This window comes from Dermacentor albipictus, chromosome 1 (genome assembly GCF_038994185.2).
Source record: "Dermacentor albipictus isolate Rhodes 1998 colony chromosome 1, USDA_Dalb.pri_finalv2, whole genome shotgun sequence".
Lineage (NCBI taxonomy): Eukaryota > Metazoa > Arthropoda > Arachnida > Ixodida > Ixodidae > Dermacentor > Dermacentor albipictus.
Window position 1 is genome coordinate 427865398 of NC_091821.1, and position 16337 is coordinate 427881734.

At 51.2% G+C, this 16337-nt stretch overlaps 1 protein-coding gene across 2 annotated transcripts in view; it reads left to right on the plus strand.

Annotated features, from left to right (window-relative positions):
• LOC135896688 (high-affinity choline transporter 1-like) overlaps positions 1-16337 on the plus strand; it is a 40886-nt gene that overhangs the window by 7214 nt on the left and 17335 nt on the right. Inside the window, exons 4-8 of one of the 2 annotated variants that reach the window (XM_065425184.1) lie at positions 5742-5897; positions 6697-6845; positions 13367-13516; positions 14363-14492; positions 15943-16160. In XM_065425184.1, the coding sequence (XP_065281256.1) occupies positions 5742-5897; positions 6697-6845; positions 13367-13516; positions 14363-14492; positions 15943-16160 (803 nt within the window). The remainder of the gene's footprint in view (positions 1-5741; positions 5898-6696; positions 6846-13366; positions 13517-14362; positions 14493-15942; positions 16161-16337) is intronic. The other variant, XM_065425190.1, reaches the window with a different exon arrangement.

Here is a 16337-nt window from a genome sequence, read left to right on the forward strand (position 1 = left end):
CCTTACAAAAAACGTCGCCAGCACGACCGTCGCTATAAAGCAAAACCGGCAGTAGAGTATGGCGTAACATTCAGACTAATTGCATCTCAGCTGCTCAGAGACTTTACAGAGTTTACACCCTTAAGGTCACCGCTTTCTTCCATGGCTAACACCTTTGCTCTTAAGGCAATAGAATATGTACATTGCACTAGACAACGAGCTCGAGCTACGCCTGCAATGAGAGAAGCCGTAGTTGAAAACTGTAATAATACTGACCACTTGGTGCGCATAGAAATATCTGACACGAGAGTTCGACAGCTCATGCCGTTTTCGAGACAGTTCATGCAGTTTTTGTGTCGTATGTCGGAACTCTCATAATTGCGACGAAAACACCCATAAACACCCATAACGGTTTTAAATAATTAGTGTGCGGAAGGGCTTAGCCTTTAGAGTTATCAGGAGAGCATGATGCAGGTCGTCACATTGTTCTCGAAATAGCATCTTTCACTGCGTGCGATAGTGATTTTCAAGTAAATATAGATACCTTTGTGAAATATACCGGAAGCTGTAAACACTACAGACACAGCTGAGGTGCCCCCAATCCTGACTTGCATTACAACTGAGCAAAACAGAAGGAAAATTGCACCTACCCAACGCGTATACTAAAATCCACGTAAGGCGAAGCTTTCTTTAAGCGCTTAGTTGAATGATGCATAATTGCCATGCGTACTACTGGCCGTGCTTTTATTCAGTCACACTTGCACGTAACAAATTACGTGTTAACCAATTACCTGTAATTCAATAAATTTCGGGGTAGTTTCGTAATCGAGCGACTACTCTTTTTTTATTTGCCCTTAGTAATGCTCAGTGTAATGCAAAATTTTCAGCAATCAATTGCTTGTAACCAGTTACTTTATTGACGAGGGAAGCTGTAAGCAGGCGACGCACCTGCGTTGGATAACAGGAGGCTGCTGCGTGGCAGGCCCGTGGCCGTAACACGCAGCAGCCTTGTAGGTGCGTGTGTTCAAAACAGCCAAACTAGGGCACTCAGTTTGTTTTTTTCCCTAAACGCTCCTCTACACGTCGGATGACGATTTTAACCGGCGCTGTCATGGCTATAGGTAGCGATGCAGCGAGTAGCGGCGTTGATGCGCTTTGTAATCACCTACGGACTTTTTAACGCGATAGCGTTAAGGAACTCGTGTCGCAGAAAAGCCGGTGTCGTCGGCCTCGGTGGCGTTGGCCATGAGCGAAAAATCCCGGCAGGCAATTTCTAAATAAAGACAACTTGCAAGGTGGGCTGGGGGGGAATCGAACCAGGGTCTCCGGAGCGTGAGATGGAGACGCTACCACTCAGCCATGAGTTCGGTGTTTCAAAGCGGGGCAAAAGCGCCTCTAGTAAATGTGGTGTTGCCTTAGAAGCGTGCCGTAGAAAGTAATACTGTGGTGTATATCGGTAATTATGAGCATGTAAATTACAGAAGTCGCAGTTCAACGAGTAGCAAAGTACGTTTCCGCTACATTTCTTCTGCGCTTGGCGCACACGCACAGCCATATTGCGGAAAACACAGAAGACCCCCTCCTCGCAATGTATGGCGCTGCCCCGACAGATGGCGCGCCACTCTCCCGCTTCTCCCCTTCGTCTCGTTTGAGCGCATTGGGGCCGTGCGGGGACTGGTGCGAGGATGCCCCAATACCCTTGCGTTTAATAAGTTTTCTCGCTCTCTCCCCTTCCAACTTCCAGCGTGCGTCACTGGAACCCTCGTGTTTAGGTGACGCGGCTCCTTTTCTGCTCACAGCGCGATTCCTAGGTGCAGCGTCCAATGCCGATTCCTAGGTGCAGCGATCTCTGACGTGATCGCTGCACCGTACCGCGTCTGGTGGGAAAGCGTCCCCCTGCGATGTGTGCCGTGCTGCTGGCGAGGAGTCATGCGTACGCCTGGTGCTCCCCAGCGAGACAGAGGACGATCCTATCGAGGCGTCAGCCTCATGATCGCGTCCGCCTTCATGGCGCGTCGCGGCCCGGCTTTCCATGCCGATCACGACGTTTGGCTCCGCGTAGATCGTTTCTCCCTCCGAGACACCGAGTTCTTTGGTTCGTTCCGCTTGCTCAAGCGCACGTTTCCTCTATGTGTGACTCAAGAGCATGCCGAGTGAATGAGTGGGCGGTGCGAACGGGGTGCGATAACGCTATCGCGTTCCACTCTTGAAGGCGAAGCTTAAGCGTCCTCCAATTTTTTTCGTTGCTGTTGTTCTCCACCGAACCTGCCGGGAAAGCGTTATACACCAGCAACAGTGGAACTCTGCGCTTCATAGGAGACCCAGCCGCGAGCATCTTGCCTGCAAAGTGTCAGATCCTTGTGACACCGCCTTTTCCTCCTACACGCACATCGAGTGAGGATTCAGTGTCGCTGCCCGCTGTCTTCACAAGAGAACGAGGGCAGCGAAAAGCAAATCTTGAAAAGTAATTGTTATTTAAGATTAGCAGCGTGGCAACCAGATCCAGAGAATGAACTCAAAGAGGCAGGCCAGATCTCTTTAATTTACTTTGTATGTGCAGTGTTAATAACAGTTAGGAGGAAAAGCAACGTAAAAGTAATTCCCCTATTACTTTCAGCAATTACTCACTTTCTTCAGGCAGGGACTGGTCACTGTAATTAACTACAGTTTGAATGAGATAATTGCATGTGTTATCGGTTACATGTTTTCCGTAACGTCCGCTAGTCCGCATTCAATACGACGTGTAATCTAATGTGTACGTTAACGCATCGGGGTGCACAGGTCCCAGATTTATTGTCATGCAATCGTTACGCTTACGCAAACAGCACTTTGCTTCAAACACAATATGCATCTCACCCTGCAAAAGAGCAGTTATTGACTACGCATGGCCCCGGCGTTGGAAGCAGTGCTAAGCATAGGGCCAGACAATGAAATCTTCCTTACCTCAGTAAGGAAGCCTTCATTGCAGTGAGGCTACCTTATGTCACTCTGAAAGCTTCCTTACTGAGGCGCCCTCGGTGAAGGCTTCATTGGTACTTCCTCAGCATAAGGAGCCAAACAATGAAATCTTCCTTACCTCACTAAAGAAGCCTTCATTGCGGTGAGGCTACCTTATGTCACTCTGAAAGGTTCCTTACTGAGGGGTCCTCGGTGAAGGCTTCCTTGCATAAGCATAAGGTAGCTCCAAAGCTACCTTCACGCGTTCTTAGGCCGTTCCTGGCCCTGAACGAGCGCTTCACCTCACTGCTTAACCACGTGGCATTCGCTTGCGCATGCGCACTGTCGCCCACCTGCGGAGAAGCGCGAGCACGGTATGCTTTGCCAGGCATGTTCGTTTCAGTCACGCGTGCGGCATGAAAGCATTGCTAGGCGTTGCTAGGCGTTGCATGACGCCGGCGCGGCAGCGTTGCTGGAGCACATCAAGTTTTGCACTGTAATGCGCTACTTCTTTAGGTTTAGTAAACAAAACTAGAAAAAAGCGTCCACGCTTCTCTATATTAGCTCATCAACTTAAATATTGAGCGACGATACAACCTTTTTTATTGAATAGTGGTGTTCTGGTGCTCGCCTAAAGCTTTTATGAGATAATCTCGAACCCAGGCATGGCGGCAACCGCTCCTTACGTGAGGACGGGTGAAGGGAGCTTTCACAGTATGCTTGCTTCCTCCATCGGTCCTTCGCTGTAAGAAGGCCTCACGTAAGGTTAGGAAGCGCTCGAAGGAAAGGAACGTTTCATTGTTTGGGCCATAGTGTTTTTTCTATTTCAACTAATACACTGTGTTTACGTTGCGTCGAACACGTCTCTTTTAACTACAAAATTTACCAGGGTTACGTCACTACAGGTTATTTAACTGCACAGGTGGACACCTTTCGCCAAAAAAAAAGAGAAACAGCAATCTATTCACCAATTGAAGTAATTACGTTAATTAATTTATAAGTTACATACCTTACGGCGCAATGTTTATATTGGTGAGTTGGAGGGAAGCGAACTATCTTAGCGCATAAAAGCCTGTTCTTTATAACTCCACACTCAACATTTTAACACCCTTATGGGTGTCTATATGGTGCTTAGTTTTCCGATGGCTACCGCACTGCCGTTTCAGGGGTAAGATCAAATCGTTGGTGCGGACAAGTGAAGTTTTCTAGTTTGTCGGCTTCTTGTGCCAAGTAAAAATAATTACACTTGCGAAAGACCACACGAGAACGGCATTAAATAGAACTTCCTAGCTATCGCTATCAAATTCTCGTGTCAGATATTTCTCTACGCCCTACCTGCACGCTCCGAATTAATAAAGTTTTCAACTACACCTTTCCTCATCACACGTATAGTTAGGCTGGCTCTATCACGCAATAAAAAAATTTATAGCCCTAAAGGTAAGAATGCTACACTCTAAGTTCACACCCTTTGAGCCGTATCTTGCCACACAACGCTAAACGTAATTTGTTTTGTCCGCCTTTCCCGAGCCCGGTACACCCCAGTAACGATCGGCATGCGCGTTATCAGCATGACATAGCATTGCGACAGGAAAGTAGCGGGCGCACCGTTTTCAAGAAAGGAAACGCAAGCAAGGCAGATGACCAATATTGTTGCCTGGCAGCTATACACCCCAAAGGGTGTAAACGTTTTCTTTAGAATTCATATAAATAATATTTTTGTACCATTTGGCCTTTTCTAAGAGTGCACTCTTAGAAAAATTTACACCCTTTGGGGCGTATCTTGTCCCTCAACAATAATCGTCATCCGTGCTGCCCGCGTTTCCTTTCTTTAACGCTGCGAGCCCGGTACTTTCCAGTCACGAATGGCATGCGCGTTATCAGTGTGACGCAGCATTCTCGACAGGAAAGTATAGCGAGCGCCGAGTTTTCAGGAAAGGAAACGCAAGCAAGGCAGATGACGATTATCGTTGTTGGACAAATATACACCCCAAAGGGTGCCACCGTTTTAAGAGTGCACAACGAGAATCGTCATTTGTCTTGCTTGCGTTTTCTTTCTTGACAAGGCAGCGCCCGCTACCTTCCTGTCGGGAACGCTATGTCATGCTGATAACGCGCATGCCGTTCCTGACTTCGAAGTACCGGGCTCACAGCGTTAAAGAAATGCGGACAAGACAGATGACGTTTATTGTTGTGTGGCAAATATACACTCCGAAAGGTTTAAATTTTCTAAGAGTGTAGGGTGTGAAGTACCGGCTCACAGCATTAAAGAAATGTGGACAAGACAGATGATTACAGATACGTGGGAAGATGCGACCCAGAGGGTGGAACTTTGTACAAGAGTGTAGATGACGACTGTTGTTGTGGGAAAAGATAAGCCCCAAAAAGGTGCAAACTTGTTTACGAGTGCACTCTAAGAACAGTTTACACCCTTTGGCTTGCCCCTTCTGCCACACAAAAATAATCGTCATCTGCCTTGATGCGTTTCCTTTCTTTATCGCTGCAAGCCCGGAACTTTCCAGTGACGAACGGCACGCGCGTTATCAGAAGAGGCACTCCAAAGGGTGTAAACTGTTCTATGCTGATAACGCGCGTGCCGTTCGTTACTGGTAAGTTCCGGGCTCGCAGCAATAAAGAAAGGAAACGCATCAAGGCAGATGACGATTATTTTTGTGTGGCAGAAGGGGCAAGCCAAATGGTGTAAACTGTTCTTAGAGTGTGTGGGACAACCCAACACCTTTAAGGGTGTAAACATTCTTGTAGTGCATAGGCTCCATGTAACGCCTCCGTGTAACACTGCGCCGCCGACTTGCGGACTTCAATTGCAGGCGGCTGGTTCTTCGCGGGCAAGATGCGCGTGACGAAGCCGCTCACGATGTTCGACCCGTTCCAGCAGTACTACGGCCGCTGGATCGCCGTCCCCCTCTGCCTACCCGCCCTCTGCGGAGAAGTATTTTGGACGGCCGCCATTCTGGCCGCATTGGGTGAGCTTGCACTGCACTTTAACCTCGTTTCACTTAGGTTGCTGGCTGCTACGAGTGGACGAACGTTGCAAATATGTTCTACGTTGCATAAATAGAATGGCGTTCTACATAATATCGCGCAATGCATGGAACAGCGTGGCTCCTAGTGATTTTTTAAAGCCGACCTTTCTCGACCATGCAGTCCTCCCGGACTTTCCTGACAGTGGCTGCTGAGCGTCCCTCGAGCCTCGCCGAATTGCTTGCGCTAAAATAAAGAGCCGGCATTACGTAGCCGATGGTAGGATCGAACCTCAGCCTCCCAGCACAGCAGCCCCATGCTTTAACCATGATCATCAGGAGCAGCAGCTTATCTTTATCGTGATGATGACGATAATGGTTAGACCACAATTTCATGCAAAGTTCTATCGTTGCCGACGCTAAACTATAGCTGCTTGAGATCATCGCCGCGTGCTTCCCGTTGCGTAGCACGGGTGCGCGAGCGCGCAATCGCGGGCGCCACTTTCACTGACGCAGGGACGCAGGAATGAAATTGGCAAATTTGGGGCATTTGATTACCCGGTCCCCGAAAGCTTCGGCTCGCATAGATTCCAGGATGTCCGTCGGATCTACATAATTTCCTCTTGATACCCGTATCAATTAATACGTGAAGCTGTACGTGTTCCAGCGAAATCGTCGCTGTTATCCGCAACAGCCAGCGTTCCACGCACCTGTGCCTATTATCAGGAGCACCGCTGCTCACCACACCTCTGTACCTGGAACAGTGTTCAGCTAGGATGGACATACATCTACGGTTATGCAGGCGACACGGTGGCGGCGATAACGCGTGTCGACTCTCCGCTCGTCATCGTGATGTCCGCCACCATCATCCTCTTCTACACATCGCTGGGAGGCCTCTACTCGGTGATCTACACGGATACGTTCCAGGTGCTGAGCACCATCTTCGGCCTGGTGAGTGAAGAGCCACCTACGCTCGCTGAGAAACAATAAGCTGTCGAAGGTGCGCGCTCAAAACGAAAAAAAAACAAAAAGAAAGTGGCAACGGTAGCTTGCTCTTGCGCAAAGTCGTCCTAAACCTGCCAAAGTGCAAAGCGACACACTATGAGGATAAATTTTCTTCGTAAACTGTCAGTTTCTTAGCCTGCAACTGGTTACGTTATGACGATCACTGATATCACCTTTCAGCGAATGATATATTCTTCGGCGTCGTCTGCTCGCTGAACCGCAGCGCTCCCTGCGACGTAGCAGACTTGGACGCCGTCTCCCCAAACCTGCCTTCTTAGGAATGGAATCTCAGGATTAAAACAGGGTATAAGGAGGAGGAAATAACTTTATTGAGTCCTGAGGGACCCCTCCCCACCCACTCGGGGTTTAGGGGTCGGCAGGGGTCCCGTGCCGCCCCCACTCTGGGATGGGAAGCCCATGAGCCTCCGCCCTTTCGTGAGCCCTCTGGACGGCCCGAGGCTGGGTCTGGTGGTCGTCGCTTCGTAGAGCGTCCACCCAGTCTTCTTCTTTACTGAACACCGTGCCGCTTAACGCGGAGCATTGCTAGAGCATGAGCGCTAGCGAGCAGTACGATTCGCCACAATCCGGACAATGCGGCTCTACTTCTGGTGAATAAAGGCTCAGTCTGCCTCTCGAGGGGAACGACCCTGTCTGAAGCATTCTGAATATAGACGACTGTGGTCTAGTGAGTTTAGCGTGGGGGAGCGGGAAGGTCCTCCTCGACAGCTGATAGTGCGTTGTTATTTCGTTGAAGGTGAGCAGCGGGTCTCGGTGCTCCCCTCCCTCCCCGCCACTTCGCTCGCCACGATCATCGTGGTGCGTGAGTCCTCGCGCGCGTCCGTGCGCCAGCTCATTGGCGTTGGGAAAGTCGGGGTGCACATCGGCCCCCATGTGGGCTGGAAACCATTTGACTATGTGATGACCTGCGGCTCCCTCGCTGCCGAGCACGGCCGCCGCTTCCCGCGATATCGAGCCCGAGGCGAATGCTCTGGCCGCCCATCGCGAATCCGTGTACACGTAAGGACGTTCGGGGTCCCTCATTGCCATGGCTATTGCCACCTGTTCGGCCACCTCGGACGTTACCCCCTTGACCGATGCTGCGTTAATGATCGTACCATCCCAGCGTATCGAGACGGCCACGTACCGGTCACTGCGCCCGTACTGGGCCGCGTCTACAAATGCCACCAGTCCCGGGCAGTTGGCGGTCAATTTCAGCAGTGCTCGGGCCCTCGCCTTTCGGCGCCCCTCGTTGAACTGCGGGTGGACGTTTCTCGGAAGTGGTTCTACCTTGAAAGTGCCCCTGACCGCCACGGTGCGCGCGACCTTGCGTGCGTTGCACTCTGCCTCTCCATTTATGCCTGCTTCTTCTAGGATGCGTCTGCCGGCTCTGGTGGTTGACAGCCGCACGACCTGTGCCTTGGTCTGTGCTTCGATGATTTCTGCTAGCGAATTGTGGACCCCTAACCGATCGAGCAGCTCCGTGCTTGTAGTGATCGGAATACCTAGCACCCTTTTGATGCTCTTGCGCATCAGTGTGTCTATCTTGGCTGCGTCTCTCTTGGTCCATTTTATCGACGAGGCTACGTAGTTTACATTACACGTGAGGAAGGCGTGGTAAAGTCTGATGAGATTGCTCTCGCTGAGCCCTCCCCTGCGGTTCGTCACCCTGAGGATCAGCCGGAGCATGTTCTCCGTTTTGGACGTGAGTCTCAAGACCGTTTGCATGTTACCGCCTTTAGCCTCAATAAGCAGCCCCAGGATTCTTATAGTGTCCACTCTGGGGATCGGCTGGCCGGCACTAGTGTGTAATTTGATCGGTATTTCATCGATCGGCGTCAAATTCCTCATGCCTTGTTTCGAGGGCCTGTACGGCAACAATACCGATTTGCTGGGTGACAGACGCAGTCCCGCTTCCTTCAGGTACTATTCCGTTGTGTCCAGCGCCTCTTGAAGAGCCTGCTCGACTTGTGCGTCGGACCCTCCCGGGCACCACACCGTAATGTCGTCTGCGTACAGGGCGTGATTGACGTTGGTCACTCTCGTCAGCCGGTCCGAGAGCCCTTTCATTGCTAGATTAAATATTAGTGGGGAGAGCACCGCCCCTTGTGGGGTGCCTCTCGCGCCCAGCGTGTACCAATCGGACGTGGCCTGTCCTCTTTTGATCGTGGCTTTCCTGTCTCTGAGGAAGGAGCCTATGTAAGAGTGGAATTTCTGGCCGAGCCCCATCACCGAGATCGTTTTCATTAGAAACCTGTGTTTGACCGTATCGAACGCTTTCGTTAGGTCCAGGGCCAGTATGTCCCTGGTGTCTCTGGTCATGCCGTCGATTATATGCTTTTTCAGTAGTAACATTACGTCCTGTGTGGAGAGGCCCGGTCTGAAGGCCCACCATGTTATGTGGGAAGAGGCCCACTCTCTCTCCATGTACCGCGATACTCGCTTATGTATGGCATGTTCCGCCGTCTTGCCTGCGCACTAGGTTAGAGAAATTGGCCGCACGTTCTCCGCCGCAAGTGGTTTACCGGGTTTCGGTATTAGTATGACCGAGGCCTCTTTCCAGACCTCTGGAACTCGTCCCGTTTCCCACGCTCTGTTGATTTCTTCGGTGAGCTTCTCGACCGACTTTCCGTCTAGGTTTCTTAACAGTTTATTCGAGAGCCCGTCAGGGCCCGTCGTGGAGCGTCCGTTGAGGCCTTGTAAGGCATCCCAAATTTCCGATTCCGTGAAGGGCGCGTCGAGTTCTTCGACCTCTGCCCCGGCGTATTGTGGATAGTCGCCATCGCCTGACGGGCCCAGTGGCAGATACGTCTCCGCCAGCTCCTTTAGGAACTCGCTCTCCATTTTGCCCTGCTCCTTTTGCTTGTGTAAAATCCTATCGATTTACAATCTCTGATTGCTTTTGAATTGCCTGTCGTCTAACAGTTTCTTTAGGAGGTTCCATTTGCGCCCGGTTCTCATCTGTCCGTCTACCGAGGCGTGCACTTCGTTCCACTGTTGCTTGGAAAGCTCGATCGAGTGCGCATCGCTTTCCCGGTTTAGTGGCGCTACTTTCTTTCGCAGTTTGCGATTTAGTCTTTGCGTTTTCCACCTGGTCGTGATGGAATTAGTTGCCTTTAATAGGTGTGCCAATCTCGCGTCCATCCTTTCCGCGTTCACTTCGGTTTGGACAACCCTCATCGCGGTGCCAACGTCTTCTTTGAGCCTTCTAAAAAGGCTGTCTAGGTCCGCGTATTTGCTTGTGTCTTCCTTCCTTATTTTGCGGAAGGCGTCCCAGTGGTGACCTTAAATTCTCTCGGTGGTGCCGCCCTGATGGGGTCGTCACCGCCAGTATGTAGTGGTCGCTGCCGAGATTCTCCTGTAGGTTGCTCCAATCGGCCCCTCGCACGTTTTTGATGAAGGTCAGGTCGGGCGTCGTGTCCCGCGCCACCGACGTGCCTAGTCGAGTCAGATAGCGGGGGTCCGTCACCAGCTCTAGCGAGCACATAGTGACTGCCTCCAATAGGCGCTCTCCCTTAGGCTTTGGTCTTGCGTAACCTCAGCCTCCGTGGGGCGCGTTAAAATCTCCTGCCACTATTAGCGGGGCCCCCCTGGCAATTGAGGCCGCCTTCGTTATTATAGATGTGAACGATTGTCTGTGGTGAGAGGGCGGGCTGTACACGTTCAGTACGAATAAGCTGTTTTTCAGCCAACTGTTCGGTATGATTTCGATCGTGGCTACCTCCGCTTTCGCATTGTCTAATTTCAAATCTCGTTCCTGGAAAGAGCATTCGTTCGCGACGAGGGTTGCCACTCCGCACTTACCCTGTTCGAATTTCGATGAGGCGACCCGGTAGCCGGGCAGGGTCGCCTCGCTACCCAAAGTTACTTGTAAAATTATGACTTGCGGTTTCTCCGCCTGTGAGGCAACGAACTGTAGCAGCGGAGCCTTGCGCTATTTGAAGCGGGCGCAATTCCACTGCCACACGTCCAGCTTTCTAGTTGAGTTGTTCGCCATGATTGATACCTTGGATTTGTTTAGCACCTGCAGGCACCATGTGTCCTTCGATACGCGTCACTCTTGCCGCGAGCGCTACCATGCTTTCCGCTAGTTGCTGGACCATTAGCCGCAAAGATCTAATAGACTGCTTAATTCCCAATAGGATGCTACTGGACTCGGGTTCCACCAGGTTTCCCTCCTCCGTCAGGGGACGGGCCCTGCGTTTGACCGAGTGAACCGACCGCTCCCCTTGCAGGGTCGGCGTACTTTGTGGCACTTGCTGCTGCTGTTGTTCGACTAGCAGAGGAGTGGAACCTTGTTTCCGAAACGATTCGAAATCCGCCCTCATTTGCTGAATCTCCGCCTTAAGGCGAGCGTTTTCTTCCGCTAGCTGAGCTAATCTAGGGTCTTCCTAGTTATGCTTTGGCAATGCTACCTGCGTTACCTTTGATTGTGGTTTCGGATGCGGCTTTGATTTGGCCCGGTCCGCCCAGGTCGGCCCCTCTTGAATGCGCACTTGATAGCGGGAGCGCCCCCTGTAGCGGGAACGACCTCTCGATCGGCTGCGCTGTCGTAGTGTCGGCCGCGTTGTCGAACGTCCCAGTCTGGGGGCGGGCGCTTGCCACGCTGGAATCGCGTGGTCTACTCTCCGTCTGCTGCGGCTGGCTTTGCAGCTGCGATTCCTTCGTATTTCTGTGTCGGCGCCTCCTGCGCCGCACGACGTAAGAGATTTGGTATCGTTGCTTGCCGTCCGCCGTCGGGTCTTGACCTCCGCAGAGGGCGCGCTTGGGCGAGCACTGGTGGTCTTCAGCCGGGTCGTTGACTCTGCAGCCGCGGCACCTCTTCTTGTCAGGATTTCGACAGACGTCGACTCTGTGGCCCAAATCACCACACTCGTAGCGCACGTCGTTCTGCCGCCTGTATAGCATGCAGCGTATTAGGCTTACACCACACATGACATAGTTTGGCACTTTCATGCCGTCGAAGAGCACTACCACCATCGAGGTGTTTTTGATCCGCTTGGCTTCCAAGGCCTTGGGATTTCTTTGGTTCACGATCATGGCCTGACGCTGGGCCTTGTCGATTTCGGGGTCCACTTCTCTGATGACCCCCTTGCACGTGTTGTTCGGCGCCGCAGTGTATGCAGCTGCATTGTATGCGCCTTCTCTTAGGCGAAGCTTGTGAATTTTGGCGTATGCGTTCGCGTTCTTCTCAGTCGGCGTGGAACAACGAGAATGTTCTGGGTTGCGTTCGGACAAACGATGTCTTCCTCGGTCTCGTTCGGCGGGAGCGAGGCTGCCATTGCTAGCGCTTGCGCCAGGCGAATTTGACTCACTTTTTTCACGTCGACCTGCTCGCTCCTCGCCCCCGACGATAGGCCTAGTCGGGTAGGGCTAGCTGAGCCGTGGCGTGGTCAGAACTAAAAAGTCTCAGAAACTGAAGAGAGTTCACTCACCGGAAGAAAAATCGGACATCGGCGTCCGAAACAGGATATAAGATGTGCAGTTTTTGAGAGCAAATAGCTTTCTTTGGGAGCTGAACTCTAAAAACAGTTGCACCTTTTGGGTGTATATTTGCCACTAAACGATAATCGTCATCTGTCTTGCTGGCGTTTCCTTTCTTGAAAACGTGGCACTCGTTACTTTCCTGTCGAGAATGCTCTGGCACGCTGATAGCGCGCATGCCGTTCGTGACTTGGAAGTACCGGGCTCACAGCGTTAAAGAAAGGAAATGCGGGCAAGACAGATGACGTTTATCGTTCTTAGAGTGTGTGGTGGAAGTTTTCTTTTTTTTTCATATTTGGTCACGCACCGAATGCGCGCCTACGTGCTCGGGAATTCCCGTGTGTGTGTGGCGGGTGTGGCCACACAGCATTCAAGAGATGCTGCGAGAAGGCGTCGGTCGTTTGCGGGGATCTCTCCGATTGGTGCGCCAGCATCGGATGGTTCGTCCGTAACGGGGAGGATAGCGTTTGCCCTCACGTCCGGACTGCAACGTTGTCAGCATTCGCCTCGTATCAGGTATACGGAGAGGCGTTGAATTGTGCAGTGAAAGTTTGGTGTGTTCTGATAACGCCTAAAGCACAGCAAAGCAAAAGCTTCTATATTTAAAATTGTAAAATATTTGATTGACTCGATAGGAATGTTTGGCAATTTACTCATCCAAAAAGCATCGCACACCACTACATCATGTTTTAATCATCAAAAGCCTGTTACGGCGTTCAAGCATGCCGTCTTCACAGTCTTGCTCGTTCGGCCGATGCATTTCAGCGATCGAGAAAGTTCCAGAGATTACTCAACGGACTAAGAAATGTATTTGCTCACTTATGCAATCAGCTTCGACGGTTGCTGCATAGTGTGTTAGCGCGTGTTTTTCACTGGCCTAGCTTATATATAGTTTTTTTTTTGCAGCTGGTGTGTCACGTGCGTAAATATTGTAACGTGTCGCGCTGTTCCTCGACCACGATAATGAAACGTCTTCGTGCACGCAGTGGGTGAGCGTGCTCTTCTTCTTGAGAAGCAACACCGTGGGGACTGTCGGCCCGCCGCACAGCGAGTGGTTCGGTACGATTGACACGACAGATTTGAGCCAGATTGTCGACCAGCTCTTGATGGTCGTCTTCGGCGGGATCCCTTGGCAGGTCGGTGCAAGCTGATTTACCGGCGCAGCGATGGTATCGCGACAACAGTCGAACCTTGTTTTAACAAACGGGCCTTTGTGCGCGAAAGAGGTCGTCGCGGTGGCTTAGTGGCTAGGGAGTTGCGCTGCTAAGCACCAAGACTGCAAGTTGGGCCAGTTGGTTGGGATTCATAGTATGGTTCGTTGCAGCGCGACACAAGACAAGGACAAAAGAAGGTATAAAACGACGACAAAGGTAGAAAGCACATGGTCGAGGGTTCGATATCCGGCCGCGTCGGCCGCATTTCGATGGGGGCGAAGTCCAAAAAAAAATGCTCGACCACTTCGATTTTTTGCGCGCGTTTGAGAAACCCAGGTGATCAAAATTGATCCGGAGACCATCACGAAGGCGTGCCTCATAATCGGATCGTGCTTTTCTTTTTCACGCCAAAAGGTCCACAATTTAAATAATTATGCGCGAGAAATAGGTCGCTATTGTTGCGTTGACGGTGAACAGCAAGACAGTGCCAAAACTGTAAGTCATTAATCTCTCTGTTGGACAAACCGGCGTCCATTAAAGAAAGAAAATGACATTTGACGCCGAAAGCACAACGATAGCGGCGAGCTGTGTCCTCGATTTTCAAACTGATTGCCGGATCAAGTGTAGCGGACATTCGTACAATAATGCTCGCGTAACTTCGATTTAGGTACACGTTAAATGAACTCCCCGGGGTGGTTTAAATTAATCCGGAAAGCTCCACAATGGCGTCTCACATAGCCCCGGTCTCCTTTGGGGCCACTAGGCCTCATGAATCATTCGATGAATCAATCAACATTTGTTTTCCTTGTTTCTTTTTTCTTTACGCAGGTGTACTTCCAACGCGTGCTGTGCGCCGAGTCCGTGTTCACCGCCAAGATGCTCTCGTACTTGGCGGCGGTAGGCTGCTGCTTCCTGGCCCTCCCGCCGGCCATCGTCGGTGCTGTGGCCAAGAGTTGCAGTACGTCTCGCGGCTTTGCCGTATTTCTGGCGTGTAGCGGGTCGCTGGCTCCCGCCGGTGACACGTTATCTTTTCGTCCACTTTTATTCCGCTTTCTTCATTGTTTTGTACATACCAGTTTCGACCACAGCTCATTTTTCGGATACTTGCCTTGTCTTCGTTGTTTGTTGGATCTACATGGTCGTGATTAACAAAAATCGAGCCCCTCGGCTACCGTTCTTCTCTCGCTTGTAATCTATTATCGATATCCTAAAGCAACGGAAGGGTTGGTGTGAGCATGCGCCACGTCTGCTATGTTCCAATTCCACGGTGGACAGAGAGATAATGTCCGCAAGAGGGAGACGCGCCCGCGACATGCTCCACAAATGCGGTGGTAAGCGGCTTGCGCAGAAGGGTCGGTCACGGTATTGCGTTTTTGCGTTGTTACCTATAATATTGCTCACTGTGTTTGAAACGAGGATTCAGGTGCCCTCGTGTTCAAGTACGTGGCTTCATCTCGACATCTCGACGATCCCACGTCGTCGCCTAACGCGTGCGATGCTCTAACCAAATGAGCTTCCGCGGCGCCGTCTTCTCGTTCACTGATGGGTCAGCACTCGTCGTGGGGGGATGATGCCGCGGCGTGGCAAACGTTCCAGCGAGCCGGAGCGAGTGTCAAAACGTCGCGTTGTCCTGCTTCCGCGTGGCTGACTCCTCCTTCGTGACGTCACGATACGGTCACTCCCTGGGAAACAAAGCCAAAACTGGTAGTAGAAAAGGTTTTATATTAGATTATTTGGGCGTTTAAAGTTTCGCAGCAATCTATTTTTGTCGGGGCCAAAGGTTTAGGTCTCTCATTTAACAAGAAAAAGAAAACTGTGGGCACGGAAATATTGTGCAAAAGTGCTGATTTGAGCTAGCTTTAGGCTAATCAGCACTCTTGTGCTCAGTGGCCATTTCGGTTTCCTTTAGTTTTCTTTTTTTTATGGAAGAAAGCTAGGGCTAGTTGGATTTCCGGTAACTGATGTCTTTCGAGCTCTCCCGAAGAAACAAAAAAAATCGGAGAGTAAAGGAGAACAACACAGGCAGGACGCGTTCCTGGGCGGCTTGCGCGAACATTTAATAACGAAAGTAATAACGAATTTAAGAATGCGTTCTTGTGTGGACTAAGCGTTGTCTATGGAACATCTAAGAACATGTTCCTAAATTCGCCATTATTTTCGTTGTTAAATGTTCGTGCAAGCCGACCCTGTTCTCCTTACTAGTCCTCCCTGTCCTGTTCTTTCTTACTCCGATTCTTCTCTTTCTGCTTCTTCCGTAGCGCTGCCAGTGTACCAGTTGCCACGTTGTCGCCTTCCCTTTAGTCCCGTTTTGTCTGCCCCGTCTGCTCAACGTGTCGGAACTACACTACGGCAGGGCTCTTTCCAGAGTGTAGAGAGTATAACCTGCGCACGCTGCGTCGTCCGTTCAGATTTCACGGCGGCGGGCTACCAGGGCCCGTTCAACCTCGCGGAGGAAGAGCGCCACAAGGTGCTGCCTCATGCGCTGCACCACATGACGCCCAAGTTCGTGGCCGTGGTGGGCCAGCTCGCCATCACGGCCGCCGTCATGTCATCCGTCGACTCGTCGATGCTCAGCGCCTCGCAGCTCATCACGAGAAACATCTACCACGTCATTCTGAGGCCCTCGGTGAGGTCGCCACGTATACATGCATTACGGGTATGCGCCCTTACACCGCGGTAACCGTCTCCCGCAATCCGCCCTTTTAATTCTCGTCCAAAAAAAAAAGGTAGTTACTTTGAAGGGGGCAGTAAACAGAAACGCCGAATGAGCTTAGAGTGATAAAAATATGTTTGAGAAACTCTA